A 21,590-nucleotide genomic window follows, 5' to 3' on the forward strand; every position below is an offset into this window, starting at 1 on the left:
TTGAACATGTACAACATTTCATCCTAGTATTCCAGGCCCTTCACAACCATGTCCAACCTATCTCCATGAAGTACATATACAACCATCAATTTCTCTCAATACTTCCTTCCAAGGGTGTATCTTTTCTATCTCTCTAAGTAGAAATATCAACTCATATGAGTTAAGGAATCCACATAATAACATATGCAGCAGTAAGTTGGATGCTAACCAATTTATCCAACATCAAATTCTATTGTGTGTTCAACACTTTGTTCAGAGTACGTTCACAGTATCTGTATTCAAGAGACATGTTCCTGGCCTCGTGGAAGACAGCCACGCACCAGTGACAAGGATTTGTTAGCTTTTCCACAAGAGCTGTCGCAGTGGCGTTCCATGGTGTCTCTGCTACCTCAAGGTCATTTCATCTGTCCACTTTACTCTCCTTAGTGGGTGACTTTTTGAAAAAATAGCTTTACTGGCATATGTTTCACATATCCTACAATTTAACCATTCAATCGTATTAAGAGAAGCTATACATTCATCATCACAATCAAGTTCTTCTTCTCATATTCATTGTCGTTAGCTTCCCATTTCTCTCCAGCCTCCTCTGCCATGACCCAAGGTAATTATCACTCACATTACTGTCTCTGTAGATCAACCTACCCTGGATTTCCTAGACAGAAAGCCATACAAAATACAAACAGGAAGCAAGCAAACAAACAAAAATAAAAAACAAAGCTGGAAATACTAAAAACTGCAAAGTTTTAAATCGGTGAAAAGGGAGATCAAATGATAAGGTGTTGCATCTTAATCTCTCTACATCTGCCATGATAGATTTTGCAATGTTCTCTGTCTGGTAGGAAGGCCACTCATGTTCCTGGGCTATGGTCGCAGGAGATTCACTGGAGGCTTAATCCATGTGGGGACCCTTGAAAAGGGATTTCAGGTTTCCAATTAAATGATTCTTAGAGGCAAGGATGGGGAGACTTTGTTTCACATGCTTTGGTCGTGCTGGAGAAGGACATCATGCTTGGTAAAGCAGCGGGGCAGCCAAGAAGAGGAACATAAGAATACAGAGTCGCTATGAGTCGGGGCTGACTCAACAGGACCAACAACAGCAGCAGTTATCCACAGGCCTCTGCAAACTGGGGTTGAAGAATTTAAGTTCCAATAACATGCCCTCCTACAGATTTCAATTTCCTTATTTACAAACCTCGGATCACAAAGCCTGGTGTGCTTCTACCATGCGGACTTAGTTGATGCCTCGCTTATCATATATACTTGAGTATAAGCCAAGTTTTTCAGCACATTTATGTGGTAAATTAGGTGCCTCAGATGATATTCAGGTCGGCTTATATTGAAGTAATCATGGTAGATACTTTGGTGGAGCAGACTATCGGGATGTTTTTACTTCAGTCCCTCTGAGTTCACTCAACCCTCCAATCTTTAGTAGCCAAATGCATTTGTACTGGCCAGCTCCTCTGAAAAGGAGAGCTGTATTATCAGATAAAGGTGGTTAGAAGCACCAGGCAAGGTACTATTTGTCACTGTAATGGGGCTTTACAATATGCAAGCTAATAGAATTGTAGGCTCTAATTAAGGACACATTCAAAGTATTAAAAAAAAAAAACAAAAAAAACCCCAAAGTTACTTTCTGAGGAATATCATGTCAGGTAACTAATGAGCGTGGCCATGACTGCTCGTTATACCCCATTATTCATTTTCCCCTTCTTTCACAGTAAAACAATGGCCACATAGACCTACCTATAACCCTGTTCCAGGGGGATGAACACAGACAAGGGGGTGGGGGGATATCGGACAGTGCAAGGCATGAAAAATAATAATTTGTAAATTATCAAGGGTTCATGAGGGAGGAAGGGGAGGGAGGAGTACAAATGAGGAGCTAATAACAAGGGCTCAAGTAGAAAGAAAATGCTTTGAAAATGATGGCAACATATGTACAAATGTACTTGAGACAATGATTGTATGTATAGACTGTGATAAGAGTTGTACAAGCCCCCAATAAAATGGGGAAAAAACAAAACAATGTATAGCAGGGCATATGGCTATGTAGTAGAAAGAGTACATTTTTTTGGTCTCCCTTGAAGCTAGGTGTGATAAGTTATAGCTGCTCCCCTCACCCAAAAAAAGTGAGAACTGATTTATGCAACTTCAGAATTTGTTCTTATAGAAAAGTGTATATTTTAAAAATTTCCCTGTATCCTCTAGCCTGTTATTTATAACACGGACACAAGAAGCTATGTTGAACTAAGCCATAATAAAGTAGGAAGAATAGAGCCGACTGGGTCTGCGGATGACTTACAAAGAAGAGCCGCCACACAAGTCTGAGGACTATTTCGTGAGAAAGAAATTCACTTCTACTAATTTTGGTTTTCTGTAATATGCGGCTCAAATAGTCCAAGTGAAATTTAGTTTGCAGCTTTGTTTTCCTAATGGGCCTCCGGTCTGTCATGAAAGACTTACCTGTTTGTTCCTCTGGTGTCTGAGGCTGAGAGGTCTGTTTTTGATTAGTCATACCACAGATTAACATTCTAGGCTATAGTTAAGAGTTCTATAACCCTAAATATACGCATACCTGCTAACACAACAAACAAAGCAGAAATTCTTTTCAGAAAAGAGACTGTGCGGTAGTGCTTTTCAAACGGACCTTTTTAGCTCTTGTGGTTTATGCAGCGTTAATGCCGTCGTAGTAGTAGATGATGCAGTGGAGAATTGGGTCGGCCTTTAGTTTTATGTATGAGATTTGGTTTACAGAAAGGGTCCCATGGCTACAGTGTTGGAAAATAACCAGACCACAGTACTTCTTGGTAAGTACTATTCCCAAATGAGGTTTTACCTACTAAATATCCTTAGATCGTATCTTCTTGTCCTTATCCTTGTCCTTATTGAACTGCCTTCCATAGCAGGTTCTTTGTCCCAGCTTCGACTTTGAATGCTAAATACGGATTCTCCTCTTGCTGAAACTCTTTTCTCCCATATTGCCCAACAGCTCACTAATCAGTCATCATAATGTGCCTCAGAACTCTTAGTTTAGTACCTGGAAACCACTTTCTTGCTTTAAGAAACAGGGTGGCTGGAACCTCCTAAAAATAAGAAAATTCTGTGTATCCAAAGATTTTACCATGTGAGTGACAAAAGAATCCATCGATGAGAGGGAGGAAATGGACTCATCTCTAAAGCTGATAGAAAATTCCAACCTCAACAAGAAGAATAAGAACAGCCCGACTGAAAGATGGGCAGAAGGCCGAACAGACAGTTCTCCAGAGAAGAATGCAGGTGGCCAACAAACACATGAAGAAACGCTGTGGCCACGAGCCATCTGATCACGAGCGTATCAAACCAATGAAGAGGTACTACCTCACCACGGGATTGACAGCAGCCTTCAAAAAGCAGAAAACAACAAATGCTGACAGGAGCGTGGAGAGATGGAAGCTCACATGCACTGCTTGTGGGGCTCAAAAGCGGAACCACCGCTGTGTAAAGTGGCGTGGTGCTCTCCAAGCGACGAGCAGGGAAGGAGCGCGTGGCCCAGCAGTAGTGCTCCTGAGTATACAGGTGACAGACATGCAGATCGCAGGAAGAGACATGGGCACACCCATGTTCACGGCAGCACAATTCATACACAGCAGTAGTGCTCCTGAGTGTACATGTGACAGACATGCAGATCACAGGAAGAGACATGGGCACACCCATGTTCATGGCAGCACAATTCATACACAGCAGTAGTGCTCCTGAGTATACACGTGACAGACATGCAGATCGCAGGAAGAGACATGGGCACACCCATGTTCACGGCAGCCCAATTCATAACAGGCACGAGATGGAAACTACCTCAATGCCTATCAGTGGAAGCGTAGGTAAGTAAACTCTAGCATATACACACATACACACAGCGGAATACTCTGCATTGTTAAAAGAAGAATGAGGAACATGTGGAACTCCTCACAACATCGATGGATTTGGAGGACTTTTTGCTGAGTGATGTTAGATACATACAGCAGGGCACATGCTGTGAGAGACTACTGTTACTAAAAAAAAAAAAAAAATCAAGAAATGGTTTTCATACCAAGAGAAAGAGCCTGTGATGGTTTCAGGGGAGGACAGCAGGGAAGGAAGGGGTAGGAAGAGGCCGGACAGTAGATAGACAGATGCTAACTCAGGGGCAGGGGAAGATCACATACTCTTCTAAGAGGGAGCTGGAGAAAATGGCGAGGGGAGGTGGAGTGGGAGGAAACAAGGCAAGCTAATGCAAAAATGATGATCTGATATATAAACCCCACCTAATTCACAATAAAAAATTTGGTTTAAAATATGGAAAGAAAGAAATGGTGTGCTCTGTACCCTCTAAAAGTGAAAACTATTCTACCGACTACATCTTCTGTCTTTGGCAGAAACCACGGGATTTTATATAGATTTACTGAAATATGTGTTGGCTTTAGATGAGGCAATTCAGTTAACCTGGAACTGTTTCTGAGAATTCCCTTCCATGTCCATGTAGGTTGCAGTTGGCCACATAAACATTTTACTCAGGATTTGGGTGGTAGAAGGAAAGAAATAGCCTTGTCAGCATAAGGCGACCACTGTGATTGCAAATGATGCACTTTTTGCTTGCTTGCCTATGGGTGGGTCATCTTGTTGGTGGGGAGCAGAATCAAAACCTATGGCTCCTTCAGTTTGCTTAACATGCTTCTCTGGTTTCTCCAAGTCCTGGATCAGGTGTCCATGCAGCTTCACGGTAAAAAGCATCAGCATTTTTGACAGAACATCACCAAAGCGGAATGAAAGGAGTGCATGGCACAAAGGAGTTCCCGTTTGTCCTTGTAGTTTCCAGGTCATCTTCAATTCCAATTGGTTCTTACTTCACCAGCCCACTCTAGTTCTTGACCACTAACCTGGATGATCATAATGTCTTTAAGACCAACACAAAGTGTGAAAGCAATTGCCTTCATGGTTTATACTGAGATAATCATATGCCGTAGAGTTTGTATTTTGTTGATAGGGCATTTCATATATTTTCTCTGCAAACATTGGGGTTAACAAATAATTTCTAATTTTATTCTATTGACTAGAGAATGAAAAATATGTTTTACGTTGAGTTTCAGATGTTCAATTTTGCATTCCTAGGTAAATCCCACTTCACTCAGTGTGGAATTCTTTTTATATATTGCTGGATTTGGTTTGCTAGTATTTTGAGGATTTGGGCATCTTTTTCTTAAGAGATATTGGTCCAAAACTTCTTTTATTGTGATGAAAATAGATTATTTTTTAATGCTATTTCACAGCCTTTGCAAAAAGAAGCGGGCCACAGCAAACTTCCCCCTAAAATACCACTTCACTAATGTCTCTTCATCCATTCAGGTCTCCCTTTTTTATTGGTTAACTGTCACATATAAAAGACATTCCTAAGTATATCTGCTACTATTTCTCTACACAATTCCTCCACTATGGAAAACCAGATTTTTTTCATTATTCTGCCCAAAGACCTAATGCTTACAAACCAATGTCATTGTTCACACACATATTCTTCTAAGCCTGAACTGCGTTTTATTATTGGGAAATTAAATTCCTACCCCCTACTGCTTCTCATTCCTTGTGGCCAACATCCCCAAACTCCATGGGTTTGGGTTGGTAAGAAAACTCAAATAAGTTCTAGAAAATTTAAGGTGGTTTAATCTTTGTACGAGGAGGTTTTAAGAGGTTTAGAAATGGAATTTTCCCACGAATGTGTGGTCTGCAGGTATGTATATATTTAATTTTTTTAGGAGTTCCCATTTTTTATGATTCTCTCTCTTCCTCCTAATGTATGAGCACTAGACTATGGGAGTACTAATACTGCAATTTTGGGTTTAATTCTATCAACCTGCTATCTTCGTAGTATTTGACATGGGAAGGGCTCAGTATTTACTGAGTAAATCAATAGGTCACTCACTCTTTCCTGACTTTTCAATTCTGACCACTCTTCCATTGCCTGAATTCTTAAAAAACATAAATAACTCACAGGATTTCTAGTCAAGAAATGTGTAACTGCTAAACACCTAAAATGGCTAAAATACCAACATCATGTCAGCCCCATTTCCCCACACTATTAAAAAAAAAGTCTTCATAGCATTTCTAAAAGCTATGCAGTTTGGTTTCCTCGACCCTCCGACTCCCCAGGAGAAAATTATACTATCCTTAACATTTTCAAGACTTAACTGAAATAGCAACAGGTGCAAGAGTTCCTTCTTCCTATGAAGTCCTTCCCTTAGAGAGGATAGGCAGTGAAAGGTTTAATTTCTTTTCCAGGGCTAGATTTCAAGACATTCAAGGTATTCCCTCATGGCCCGAATTGTCCATTTCAGGCGCTGCTTGACTCCATATTTTACAGGCATCTGTGTTTATTGCCTGGTTACAAGTACTGTATCAGGTACTTCTGAAGTGAGACGAATACTCAACACAGCAATGGCCACAGGAAGCCAACATATGCACCCAACCAGAACCCCATCTCCCTTCCTAAACACAGAAACACGCAACCTCTGCTTCGGCTTGCTACATTCATACCTAAGTCAAGATAAAAATCATGGAAATGAACCCAAGGTACCAACACAGCCGCCCTCATTCCAGTCTCAGTTCTTGATAAAAACCCTATCTTCAACCACATATGTTCCCAGAAGGTCCTTTGACTCCACTGCCCTCACCGTGCCTCTGTTTAGACCCCATGAAGTATGTGCTACTAGACAATCACCCATGTAAACGCTCTTTCCCTCTTAAGCCTTCAGTTCCTGTTTCAACAACTGTGAACACAGCACAGGACCAGGCAGTGCTTAGTTCTGTTGAATAGGGTTGCTCTGAATTGGAAATACTTGACAGTACCTAACAACAACAGAAACAGATACAATTAAAATTCTTTAATACTTTATTCACATTTTTTTGCAAAATCTTCCTCAAATCAATGGGTACATATAACTGAACACTGTCCTTTGTTAATTTTATCACATGAATATTATGGTAACAGTATCTAATAACTACCTTTATATAATTAGACCCTGATGAGAATACGATCCTCTTGTAAGAAGAGGAAGAATCTTGGAAGGGTAAAACAACAGTCTGACTCACCATGCACTATTATACACCAAGAAAGAAATCAAGGCCGGTGCTTTCCGTTACGAAAAAATTTACAATCAATTGTATCTTTTAACTCTGACAGTAACTGAATCCCTGGTGGCTTGAGATAAACCACAAAGTCCAAGGTTCAACCCTACCAGCCATTCTTCAGGAGAAAATTAAGGCTGTCTGCTCCTAGAAATATCGACAGTCTTTGAGAGCCTATATAGGGTAGCAGGGGGTTATGTAAGCTTCTAGGACACCGACTTCACCTGAATTAGAATGTTCTGGGAGTCAGTAGCCATGGCAGTCACCGTGTTCAAGGGAACAATGAAACTCAAAGAGTACAAATACAGGCTATTTAAACCACTGGCCTGCCCCAGTCAGAGTTGGCTTTTCAGAGTAAATGCATTGGAAATGTTTTATTCTACATGTGATAGAACTTGCTTAAAACAAAGGCTTATAATTTCATTTTCCAGAAGTGCTTCCATTTTATTTATGAGCTACAAAATTTCACTACTAGTTGGCCATATGATTAAAATATACATGAAATGTATATTTTATATGCTAGCAATAATCCTTAGATTTGCACTTCAATTCCCAAAGATAGGTTAATTTTTCTACCCTTTCTTTAACATTGAGTGGCTAACACCAAGTTTGGTAGTTCAAACCCATTAGCTGCTCTAGGAAAGAAAGAGAAGGCTGTCTGCTCCTGGGAATATCTGTAGTCTCTGAAACACTATATAGGGTTCTCTATGAGCGGAAATTGACTTCATGGCAGTGGGTTTTTGTTTATAGTGAAGGTGTTTCCTCTACTAAACAAAAAAATCTCCCACCATATTCTTGAATAATTTTGAAGATTTCAAAAGAAGCCATGCCAAAGGTTGACAGAAAACATAAATATCCTAACATAGTCATACAGTAAATATAGACAAGGTCCTTTTATTTAAAGATGTTATATACTCACCACCATCAATATGGTGACAAGTGGTGTGACATTTACTGGCTTGTAATCCATAAGGACACCCTTCTTGAGTTCCACTATTAACCCTTTATTCTTATTAAAAAGATGTGAGGCCTTGAATTTTTAACTCACACATATCCCCTCACTTCCCTAATAACTAAGCCAGACTCAATTTTCTGGTTTTGAAAAAATTCTTATTCTCAAAAATAATTTTGAAAAATGATTGTGGTTGTTTTACAGGTTTTACCAATATTTAAAAATATATTCTGACATAATATTGGCAGGTTATTTAGGACACAATTTAAATGTCTTTATATTCTTAAACTATCAGATATGAGTTCAGCAAATACTTTTAAAAATCATTTTATTTGGGGCTCGTACAACTCTTATCACAATCCATACATATATCCATTTTGTCAAGCACATTTGTACATTTGTTGCCATCAACATTCTCAAAACATTTGCTTTCTACTTGAGCCCTTGGTATCAGCTCCTCATTTTTTGCCCTCCTGCCCCCACTCTCTCCCTCACGAACCCTTGATAATTTATAAATTATTATTGTCATGTCTGACACTGTCCAATGTCTCACTTCACCCATTTTTCTGTTGTCTGTCCCCCAGTAGGGGGTTATATGCAGATCACTGTGATCAGTTCCCCCTTTCTACCCCACCTTCTCCTTCCCCTCCTGGTACCGCTACTCTCATTATTGGTCCTGAGGGGTTTATCTGTCCTGGATTCCCTGTGTTTCCAGTTCTTATCTGTATCCATGTTCATCCTCTGGTCTAACTAGATTTGTAAGGTAGAATTGGGGTCATGATAGTCGGGGGGGAGGAAGCATTAAAGAACTAGAGGAAAGTTGTATGTTTCATTGGTGCTATACTGCACCCTGACTGGCTCATCTCCTCCCCGAGACCCTTCTGTAAGGGGATGTCCAGTTGCCTACAGATGGGCTTTGGGTCTCCGCTCCGCACTCCCCCTCATTCACAATGATAGGATGTTCTTGTTCTTTGATGCCTATGTTCTCTGATCCTATCGACAATTCGTGATCACACAGGCTTGTGTGCTTCTTCCATGTGGGCTTTGTTGCTTCTCTGCTAGATGGCTGCTTGTTTATCTTCAAGCCTTTAAGACCCCAGACGCTCTATCTTTTGATAGCCGGGCACCATCAGCTTTCTTCACCACATTTGCTTATGTACCCACTTTGTCTTCAGTGATCGTGTCAGGAAGGTGAGCATCAAGGAATGTCAGTTTAATAGAACAAAGTGTTCTTGCATTGAGGGAGTACTTGCGTAGAGGCCCAATGTCCATCTCCAGCAATTAATTTAGGAGTGGAATCATATTGTTCTATTATTACTCTGAAGGTCTTTTTAAAAAGTGAAATATTCATAAATCTTGCATTGAGGGAGTACTTGAGTAGAGGCCCAATGTCCATCTCCAGCAATTAATTTAGGAGTGGAGTCATATTGTTCTATTACTCTGAAGGTCTTTTAAAAAAGTGAAATATTCATAAATTTACCCCACTAAGTTACAGGTCCAAAACTTAAAGAGAAAACTTAATATCAGAGAAGCCAGTAAGCCTTTGCTATCATGAGCATAGGCACTGGCTGGCTGTTCTAACTTCCCAAATTTTCAGGGAATTGTGCTCAGCTTCATCATCCCAGACACTATTCGCAGTAGACAAAAAACAAGATATAGCTTATAGTTTTATAAACTTATAGATGTTAAATTTCTAAATAGAGATATTTTTAAAACAGAAAAAAGGAGAGATGCTGAAGTTTAAGACAATTCAATTAACAGGTGACCTTTCAACTTGACAGCCCATCAAGAATCCTTTAGTTTTCCAATAGGGCAGAACTAAGACCAAACCACCCTCCCTCATTATAGAGTGTACATTTAATATCATCTTCAATAAAGAACAAAGGACAACATACATTTACCAAACTGGGGGGCGGCAGGAAGCACCCAACCAGATTCTGGGGCTATCAGGAATGACTCACATCCAGGTTAATGCTTGTTTAATCTAACACTGAGCGCCCCATTACTTACCCAAGTCAGATCCTACTAACAGGAATCAGAAGTAGGTAAGTAATAATTCACAACCAATTTGCTTGGTTGTATGAACTCCAAGAAACGCCAGTAGTCTATGAGTTTTTTGATAAGCGAAAGTCATCAAATAGGCACAAATAATATTACTGTTCCAGGTCATTGAGTTGGAACAGTGGATCTACAGCATGCAAGAGAACTACCCCCACAGTGTTTCAGCAGAAGTGAACTTTGCAAGAGTAAATGAGCAGGTCTTTTCTCTCCAGCAGCCGCCAGTGAGTTTGAACCACTGATCTTTTGGTGAGTGGACAAGCGCTTGACCATGAACCATTGCAACCCTTAGGGCTCATTTTACAAAGAAAGCAGGAATGCACAATATTGTTTCCAAATCAACTCGGTCCATGGATTTCATAAAATATGTCACAGGGAAGTATTTCTACCTGCTTATTTTCATGTCACATAATTATATTCTTATGGCTTGCCTAAGGCATATTGGGGGAGGGGAGTATTTCAAAGAAGACATAGTTCTAGAGTTCTTTTAAGAACATAATGAGTAAACAGAAATCAGATAAGTAAGCGATGCCCAAGTTAAAGAATCCCCATTTACAAAACTTAAAAGCCCTACTATAAAACCAGAAAAACCAAACCCACCGCCACTGAGTCGATTCTGACTCATAGCGCCCCTCCCCAGGAGTCCAAGACTGTACATCTTTATGGGAGCTGAGAGGATCGTCTTTCTCCCCAAAAGCTATACTTTAGCTCAATAATTAAAATAAAATAAAGAGACCTGATAGAATAATAGCTACCTACATACTACGCTAATAGCTGTTATGATGGACCTACACAGCCTAAAGGAAAGAACACTGAGTTGGAGACCTACGCTCGATTTCAATCTCGGGTCCACCTGTCATTTCCTACTTGTGTGTGAATGTGATTTGGGGCAGCTCATTGATCCTCCCTGTGCCCCGAGATCTGCTTTTGCAAAATGCCCCTGTCTATTTCATAAGACTTCTGTGCAAACACACCCAAATAGAGAGGGGTTAATTTAGATGAAAATGCCTGCCACATTGCCGGACATCGAGTGAAATTGGGGTAAGAGGTGAATTCTCTTGTTTTGAACATATTATGGTGGCATGTATGTAAAACAAACATTTTGCCACTTACATGTTTCATAAGCAGACCATTCAGTGTCTGAATTACACGTGTCATGTTGTGCAGCCAACGCTTTTCATGACTCCAAACAGAAACTGTATCGCATAAGTACTGTATCGCATAAGTACTGGCTCCCAATTCCCCCTGCCCCTAGCCTCTGATAACCACTACCACACTCTTGTCTCTATGAATTTGCCTATTCTAGTTACTTCATATGGGGAATCCTAAGAGTGCTCTTTTGGTGTCTGTCTGATTTCCCTCAGCATAATGTCTGTTTTCAAGCTTGTCCCACGTAGTAGCATGGATCAGAACTTCATTTCTCTTTACGGCGGAATAGGAGTCCGTTGTATGCATGTATTCCATTTTGTCAATCCATTCCCATGGTCACTTGTGTTGTTTCTACCCCTGCCATCTTTACCTTCTTTTTTTTTTAATTTTTAAAATCATTTTATTAGGGGCTCATACAACTCTTATCATAATCCATACACACATCAATCGTGTAAAGCGCATTTGTACATTCATTGAACTCATCATTCTCAAAACATTTCCAATTCACTTAAGCCCCCGGCATTAGGTCCTCATTTTTCCCCTCCCTCCCCGCTTCCCTTCCCTCATGAGCCCTTGATCATTTATAAATTGTTATTTTGTCATATCTTGCCCTATCCAATGTCTCCCTTCACCCACTTTTCGTTTGTCCGTCCCCCATGGAGGAGGTCACATATAGTTCCTTGTAATCGGTTCCCTCTTTTCTACCCACTCTCCCTCTACCCTCCCAGTATCGCCACTCATACCACTGGTCCTATTGGGATCATCCGCCCTGGATTCCCTATATTTCCAGTTCCTATCTGTACCAGTGTACATCCTCTGGTCTAGCCAGACTTAAGAGGTAGAATTCGTGTCATGATAGTGGGAGCGGGGAGGAAACATTTAGGAACTAGAGGAAAGTTGTATTTCTCATAGTTGTTACATCGCACCCTGACTGGCTCATCTCCTCCCCGAGACCCCTCTGCATGAAATCTCCAGTGTCCTACTAATGGGCTTTGGGTCTCCACTCCGCACTCCCCCCATCATTCACTATGGTAAGATTTTTTGTTCTGATCATGCCTTATACCTGATCCCTTCAACACCTCGTGATTGCATAGGCTGGTGTGCTTCTTCCATGTGGGCTTTATTGCTTCTGAGCTTGATGGCCGCTTGATTACCTTCAAGCCTTTAAGACCCCAGATGCTATATCTTTTGATAGCCGGGCACCATCAGCTTTCTTCACCACATTTGCTTATTCCCCCGCTTTGTCTTCAGCGGTTGTGTCAGGAAGGTGAGTATCAAAGAATGCCAATTTAATAGAACAAAGTATTCTTGCATTGAGGGAGTACTTGAGTGGAGGCCCAATGTCCTTCTGCTACCTTAATACTAAACCTTTAAATATAGGAACATAAATCTATTTCCCCATCCTCATATAAATATATTTGCATATGCACATGTCTTTATCTGGACCTCTATAAATGCCCTTTGCCTCCCAGCTCTTTCCTCTATTTCCCTTGATTTTCCTCCTGTCCCACTATCATGCTCCATCCCCACCAGGGTTTTAGCACTTCCTTTGTTACATTCCCCCTGGTAGGGCATGATCTTTACCTTCTTAAACTGTAGAAGCTAGAACCTTCTGCCTAACTTGTGTAAAGAATCAAAGCAACATTGTTTTCACATATAAGCAATTTCTTCAGCCCAGTTTTGCTCTAAGTACAGATATGATTAAAAAAATAATATTAATAGTAAAAGACAAAAAGCAGAGCGAGCATATCCTGAGCAGCATTCACAGGCAGCTTTGCTGGTCTCACACTGACATCCTTTGTGGTTACAAAGCAGGCTTCCAGTGAACTCTGGATCAAAATTAAAATTCGAGGCAGGCATTCAAGTTTTATGATTGTGTCTATTCTTCACTGAGTATGGGGAACGAGAGCTTTACAAGTTGCTTATTGAAGAAATCCCCATAGCACTCTGACAAAGTTTGCTTCCAAAAGAGGCCCTGCCCTGGTAATGCATCTGAGTAAGTGAAAGCTATACCAGGTTTCTTGCATTATATGTTAGAAGTTTCAGAAGGGTAATAAAATCCTACTTTGCCAGAGCTTTTTCTGAGGGCAGGCCACAGAAATTTTCCAAAGGTGCTAGATAAATAGGGAAAAAAGCGACCAAAGAAATTTCAAAAATAAAGACTATTAATCCAAACTGATTTATGACTAAGCCTCAAATAAAATTAACCATAGAATAATTAGCAGAAATCACTTGGTTTAATTATAGTTTCCTGACTATGAATGTGAAGTTGGCACAGATGCAACTCAGCTAATCAAAATCAGGTAATCGTTACCTCTGTGGCCTTGTGTGATGGTTCCATTCCAGTCATGTTTGCGAGCAGTAACTGATGTAAGAGCTGAACTTGCGCCACACTCAGAAAGAAGTCCAGGTTTGTGGTTATGTTCACTTCCAAGGAATGGCCACACACCAAAATCTCCTGAAGGGAAAAACAGATGCATACAGATAAAGACTCATGATAGCTATTATAGGATAATTTGTCATTCTTGATGATTGGATCTTTATTATGTTGATGATGTTTCCTGGGACTCAAAGTCAAATATTAAAAAGAATAGCAAAAATAGCAACCATACTCAGTTTAATGGATTAATCTCTTAAGTAGTCATGACAGCCTACTTTCAAGGCCTTTAGTTACAGAACAAGTAAACATTAATTTTTTTTTCACCTTATAATAACCCTTTAGCATTTTACATACCTCAATATGTAAATCATGTTGTCCATTTATTCAGAGAAATAAATGTTTACTGAGCACTGCCTAGGTACCAGGCACTACACTAGAGTGTTAGGTGTATCACAGAGAATAAGTTTAGCCCTAAGAGGCAACCTGTTCTTGAAGCGGGACAGGCAGATGTAAACAGTCAGCTGCAGGCAGGCAATTACAATCACAAGTGCTATGAGTATTCCCCAAAGGAACAGACTTTAAATGATTTACGACAAATTACAGTGCTGAAGCCAGAGAGAGCTAGACTAATTAATTTCACTTCTTCTTCAATCGGCTCAAATCTTGGCAGCATTAGGTAAGATGCTTATTACTTAACCGGTGCTTTTCTTCATAACTGAATCACTTGAACATTTATCAGTGGAAAACCATTCAGAGAAAGAAAACAGAAATGGAAAAGCACTCCAGAGGCTTCACTTAATAAGCAGAAGTAGCCCTGCCTCTTGTCATGAAGTGCATGTGGTCAGTGTTCAAATGCTATGAAACGTCCTTACTTCTGTCATGCAAGGAAATAGATTTCAGGAGACTATGGTTGGCCAAATACAAGCCAGGCAGCTTACAGCAATTTTTAATAGAGTCATTAAAACAGCAGGTCTGAAATAATCATCATTTTTTGGTTAATTAAATACAAGTCCCCTGTATTTTAATACTGTATTTTGTTAATTAAATACAAGTCCCCTGTATTTACTCAGTGTAATGAAATTCTTATTTTACTCCTCAAGTAATGATTAAGAGGATTATGAAGCACACTTATTCAGAAGATGTCTTTTGCCCTGTTTAATAGTTAATGTAGTATTTCCCAGTTGAATGCACATACAGTGGAGCACCTCCTGTAAACACTCTGATAAATGAGTAATCCAATATGAGTAGATTAAATAGTAGGAAGGCAATTGGTAGAATCAGTAGTTGTAAATACCAAGCAAGTAACAGAAATTTCATTTTTACAGAAAATTAGGCTTTTCTGCTTCCTCTTATAAATATCATCTCTTTTGATCAACTTGCCGTCATAAGAATTTTGAGGGCCACTGTGGCAGCTAAGGCTGTATGTGTATATAAGGAAGCTGACACACTAAAAATCTAAGTGAATGGCTTTAAGGTGATATTTCTTAGTATGAGGCTTGGCTTGTCCTATAATTAAGTTTGCTCATCTCTAGATTCTTGCATTATTCACCTGGAAATAGGAAATTTGCAACAATGACACTAAATCAGAAGATGAGATTCATTAAGATGAGATGTATTTAAAACACTTTGATATATTCTTGCTTTTGTTCCTCATTTTCATGACTACAAGTATTTGTTAACCCAAACAAAAAGTATTTTCAGTGGAAGAAAAAACTAGTTACAAAATGCTTATAATTCATATTTTCATAGCAGCATTAGTCTTTTAAAATAGATACTACACAAGGAGTTTGAAAACAAATCCTAAGCCAGTACTACTACTAAGTAATGAAAAATCTTAATAAACTTACTAAAGAGCCCTGGTGGTGTCATGCTTAAATATTTTGCTGTTAACCAAAGGTTCCAAATTTGTACCTATCTAATAACCCTTGACAGCAAGGCATGATGCTCTGCTTGGGAAAGATTACAGCCAAGGGAATCCTATGGTAATTCATCTGTTCCATGGGGTCCCTATGGGTCAAAACCTACTCAATGGCATCCTGCTCCTCTCTCGGACATGGGCATTTTAAGGTGTACTGATTGTGCCTTGAGCTGCTATGGAAACTCCCAGCTCTTCTCTGGGAAGGGGAGACATTCAACTCTGTAATGACTACAGTCACGAAACCCACACAGGTACTTCTACTCCATGGCACTGGGTTTGTTTGGGTTTTGACGGATATTTAAGATACCTGGTCTAAGCTAACTTTCCAAAGGCTATTACAAACATCATGAGATAATTTACTATCAACCTGATTTAGTATATTAGAGATCTAATTTTTATGAACTTTTCATAATGGTGCCCTTTAAACCTCTGAGTAACAAAACAGTTTATAATGTTTAACATGACATAAATTTCTATGAATAATATGCTTAAAATTATGTTTGGCCTCCTTATTATCAGAGAGTTATCAGTGAGGAATGAAGGCTGTACACAATAATGAAACTTGGATGCATCAAGTCGTGGGCTACAAGACACTGATCACTTATTTCACAGTCCTCATTCTGTAACCTTCATTTCCTCACCTATAAAATGTGGACACTAACATTATCTAATAGTTTCAGGAGAGGCCAGCCTCTGGAGCACGACAAAATGCTTGGTTAGTGGAGGGCAGTGAAAAATAAGACGGCCTTTGACAAGATAAGATGGACGAGTGCAGTGGCTGCACAATGGGCTCAAACACAAGAACAATTGTGACGCTGGCCCAGGGACAGACAGTGTTTCCCTCTGTTGTGATGGCACCTAACAGCAGCATTATCTACATCATGCACATGCTGTGAAGACTAATTAATCCACGAAGAATTCTCCATGTAAGTCATTCCTGTAATAACTCTATTTCATGATAGAATTATTGTGGTTTTCATTAGAAAGGGGTTTCAGACGTTCAAAGAGCAGGGTGGGCAAGTTGACTACATGCTATGTCTTTTTCCCCGATCTGTAAAACGAGAATGGTAGCAATTGATACCTGAAAGATTATCAAGAGGATTAAATGCGTTATTAGATAGAAAGCAACAACTGAAAAGTACTCGGATACCTAGAAAGTGCTCAGTAAATATTAGCAACAATGTTATCAACAACCTAATATAAAATCATGAGAGTTTAAAACTGTGAGATACATGACAGAGAGGAGTTCCTCCATTATTTAGAGTAAAATAAAAATTAAATTCACTAACCTCAGGATGTACATTTTCTGGAGAAATTATTTTGGTGAAAATGATGGCAGGTGCTCCAGTAATTCGGACAGAAAAGTCTGTCAAAATTGGAGTCAAAATTGCTCTCCTTTCTTGATGCCTCCTTATGCTAAAATACAAAGTAAAAAATTCTTAATTTTTAACCTTTTACTTTTCAAGGACAATTGTGATTAAATTTGTAAAGATTTGGTACAGCAAACCTGTATAACACATTACATTATCATTCAGAGATATTCAGAGATGCAATTTTACAAGTTTTTAAGATCACAGTTTCTCAAATTCAATCTGTAAGTATGAAAGATAGCTCCACAGAAATATTGAGTGAATCAGAAACAACTGACTTTGTAGTTTCAACATAAGGGCCTATCCACAAATGAACCTTTTCCATTTTTTTTATTCCTTTTATTTTTCCCAAGTAATTTACTATCTTTTTTGCTACTAAATAATCTTCCCCGTTTTGTGAAAAAAACTTTTATTAAATACTTTTATTGGCAGCTCTTACATCTCTTATCACAATCCATACACTCACCCAGTGTGTCAAGCACATTTGCACATAGGCCACCATCATCATTTTCAAAGCATTCTCTTCCCACTGGAGCCCCTGATATCAGCTCCCCATTTCTTCTCCCTCTCTCCTCCACCGGCCCTCCCTCATAAACCCTTGATAAATATAGATTATTATTTTCAGATCTTATGTTGTCCTCCGTTGCCCCTTACCCACTTTTCCGTTGTTTGTCCCCTTGGGAGGGAGTTCTAGATTGATCCTTGTGAACTATTCCCCTTTTCTCCCCCCACCCTCCCCTAATCCTCCTGGTATCTCTACTCTCCTTGTTGGCCCTAAGTGATTTATCTATGCTGGATTCCCTGTGTTGCGGGCTCATATCTGTAGCAGTGTGCATGCTCTGGTCTAATCCGATTTGTAAGGTAGGATGGAGGTCATGATAGTGGGGGGAAGGAAGCACCAAAGAACTAGAGGAAAGTTGTGTGTTTCGTCGGTGCTATACTGCTACCTGACTGGCTCATCTCTTCCCTGTGATCCCTCTGTGAGGAGGTGTTCAATTGTCTACAGATGGGCTTTGGGTCTCTGCTTCATGGGCGCCCCGCCCCCCACCCCTCCCCAATTCACATTGGGTATGATTTTGTTCTGGGTCTTAGATGCTTGATACCTGATCCCAAAGACATCTCATGATCACACAGGCTGGTGTGCTTATTCCATGTGGATTTTTTGCTTCTCAACTAGATGGCCACTTGTTTATTTTCAAGCCTTTAAAAGACCGCAGACGTAGCTGAGCAACATGAATTTTCTTCATCACATTTGCTTATGCACCCATTTTGTCTTCAGCAACCGTGTAGGGAAGGTGAGCGTCACAGAATGCCGGATTGTTAGAACAAAGTGTTCTTGTGTTGAGGGAGTACTTGAGTCAAGGTCCAATGTCCACCTGCAACCTTAATTCTTAACATATAGATATGAGTACATGGTTCTATTCCCCTCTCGTTATATATACATATATTTACATATGTACATCCCTGGATTTAGATCTCTATAAATATCCTTTACCTCCTGGTTCTTTCCTCTATTTCCTTTTACTTTCCTCTTGTCCCACCATCATGTTCGGTCTTCATTAGGGTTTAGTCATTCCTTTTAGCTACGTTGCCCCTTTATGGCACTTTTTAATTTCCTAGCCTTATTATTTCTAATCACCACTTTTATTTCATCTTGTTGTACAGTGGTAGCTGGTATGTTACTCTGATGCTGGAAGCTGTGCTAAAGGTATTTCAAATGCTGGCAGGGTCCTCCATGATGGTCTCGTTATAGCAGTGCTTCCAGACCAAGAAACACTCGAGAGAAGGAACTGAAAGTCTATTTCCAAAATACAGGCCAGCGAGAACTGCTGTAGCAGCAGAACATTCTCTGGTTTGGTGCTAAAAGGTAGGTCCTTAAGTAAAACGGCACTAAAAATATATCTGGAAGAGCTGTCACCTTAAAATGAAATTGACTTTCATGACATGAATAGAGTGAAGCTTTTGAGACCTTCATATGCTGATGTGGCATGAGTCAAAGTGAGAATGGATTTCTACAAACATCCATTAATAATCAAACTGTGAACTGAAAAGTATGACTCTAGGAAAACTGAAGTTGCTTAAAAGGAAATGAAAACCTTAACAATGCGTATTCTAAGCTGAAATGGACTGGCATTGGCCATTCTGAATCAGAGTCCTATGTTCTACAACGCAATAAATAACAATCGGAGGAGAATGGTGTCACATTATTGCCCAAAAGGACATTTCAAGATCTGTACTGAAAGACAGTGCCATTAGTCATAATGGCACTACACACAAGTATCTACACACCTACTAGGGACACCAGCAGATATGATTACTAGTCCCGCAGGGAGCTTCAAACGCTAGTGGAAAATGGAAGTACAAGACAATTAAATTTTTCGGTGAACTTTCTGAAGTCCTCTCGTATTTATGCACCAACCACTTCCATTGAAAACAAAGAAATTGAGGGTTTTTGCCAAATTCTGCAGTCTAAAATTTATCAAAGATGTAATCAAGATACACCGACAATTACTAGTTATTGGAATTTGAAAGTCAGAAGTGAAGGTGATCTATTAATAATTGGAAAATGTGAAAGAATTCCTATCAGAGATCATATGACAGCATTCTGAACATCCGTGATCTGCTCATTGGAAATACTTTTTTTCCCCCAGCAACATACACAGCTATAGACAGGGACCTCGCCAGAGGAGCTACACAGCAATCGAACCCACTACAACTATGGAAAGAGAGGGTGGAAACAATCAATGCCATCAGACAGAACAAGGGCGAGGCCAACTGCAGAACAGATCATGAATTATTCATATCCAAAGTCAAGATCAAGCTAAAAAACAAGTTCACCAGAGCCAAAGTACAATTTTGAGTATATCTCACCTAAACTTAGGGGCCATCTCAAGAACAGATTTGACACACTGAACACTAATGACTGAAAACCAGAGAAGTTGTGGGATGGATCCAGGACATCTTACGTGAAGAACCCTAAATATCACTGAAAGATGGGAAATAGAGAAAAGACTAAAGTGAATATCAGAAGAAACGCTGACATTTGTTCTTAAAGGTAAAATAGCTAAAGTGAATGGAAAAATGATGAAGTGAAAGAGCTAAACAGGACTTTGGGCAAGATGGCAGACTAGGCACATGCACTATGCACCCCCTTCACACATGAAAGACCAAATGAAAATGGTAACTCTCAAACTGAGACCAGAAGCATGGACAGAGAAGTGGATTGAATACAAACCAGGAAAAGAAGCTGAGCAAAAGCAATGAGAGAGGAGCTCCATAAAAATCCACATTCACGGCCATCGAGTCGATGCTGACTCATAGCAAACCTACAGGACAGGGTACAACTGTCCCTGTGAGTTTCTGGGACTATAATTCTTCATGGGAGTAGAATGCCCCATCTTTATCATGAAAAATATCTGGTAGTTTTGAACTGCTTACCTTTTGATTAGCAGACCAAAGCAAAACCATGAAGACACCAGACCTAGAGAGAAGAGCTAGGTGAGTGATTATCAGTTGGTGTGATGTGACCTGGCCCTCATGCTACACCACTCTGCATCTGGGGGCAAGTGGACACTCTCTCATTAGAAAAGTAGAACATGTCGTGCAGGATGAGTGAATTGTCCGAGGCCATCCCTGGAAATCCAAAAATTTCTTTTCCATACCCAGCTATCCTGCTCCCAGCTGCCCTGGGTCTGAAAGAGTTCCCTCTGGGAATAAAAAATCTGGACACAGCTACCCTCTGAGGCAGCAAGAACTACTTCTAAATCAGCAAGAACTCTTGCCTAGGTCTGGGTGTCCCACCCACTCCCCCAACTCCACCCCGGACTGGCAGAGGGTGTTCACGCAGACTGGGTGGCCTGACATCAGTTTTCTTCTAAATATTGGTCCAGGACAAGTATTCCGTGTCAGTTACATAATCTGTCAACGTGTGAATGGGGTGGAATCTAGTTTGTCAATCAGGTCACAATCAATGGGGCCTCTATGTGGGCATGGCCTTCTCCTGAGGATTCTGGGAACTCCTGTCTTCTTGGAGGCCAGACACACACTCTCTCCCTGCGAGACATTCCGGTTGACAAGCCACATGAGCTATGCCGATAGAACCAGAGCCCTGGAGCTGGAGGAGCCACACGGAGACCCACGTCAGCACTGAGATGCTTCTACCACAACTGAATCCACAAGAATTTCCACCCACTGGCCTGTGATCTTTGCATTCGGCATCACTGATGTGTTGACTGAGTCTGAAGAGGAATTTATAGGCTGGTATTGGACATATGGGCTAATATCGTGCTTCTGGACTTGATCTAGACTGGGCTAGGATGTTTTAATATACAATTACTCTTTGATCTAAAGCTCTTCCTTATACATGTTGAGTGCCTGGATTTGTTTATCTAGTCCACCCAGCCTAACACATATTATTACTCCCCGCCTTCTTTCCTTTTCTTTTTCTTCCCTTGGTTTTATCCTTTCATTTCTGCTGCTTGTGTTCCCACCCTTCCTCTTTCTCACATCTTTTAGTTTCTTTTTCTCATTTCTTTTCCCATCTTTCTAGTTTCCTAATTGCATTTCTTTCTATTACCCCCCACTTCCTTTATTTTTATTTCCCTTTCCTATTTTTCTAAGTTATTAAAATAA

At 40.1% G+C, this 21,590-nt stretch overlaps 1 protein-coding gene across 1 annotated transcript in view; it reads right to left on the bottom strand.

Moving 5' to 3' along the window:
* Positions 1-21,590, bottom strand: part of VPS13B (vacuolar protein sorting 13 homolog B) — an 809,204-nt gene that overhangs the window by 289,461 nt on the left and 498,153 nt on the right. The window contains exons 30-31 of the mRNA XM_004697697.2: positions 16,878-17,004; positions 13,605-13,748 (exon numbers count right to left, since the gene is read on the bottom strand). Coding sequence (XP_004697754.1) covers positions 13,605-13,748; positions 16,878-17,004 — 271 coding nt within the window. The remainder of the gene's footprint in view (positions 1-13,604; positions 13,749-16,877; positions 17,005-21,590) is intronic.

This window comes from Echinops telfairi, unplaced genomic scaffold, assembly GCF_000313985.2.
Source record: "Echinops telfairi isolate 266 unplaced genomic scaffold, ASM31398v2 ScPeMD7_1;HRSCAF=3_0, whole genome shotgun sequence".
Classification (NCBI taxonomy): domain Eukaryota; kingdom Metazoa; phylum Chordata; class Mammalia; order Afrosoricida; family Tenrecidae; genus Echinops; species Echinops telfairi.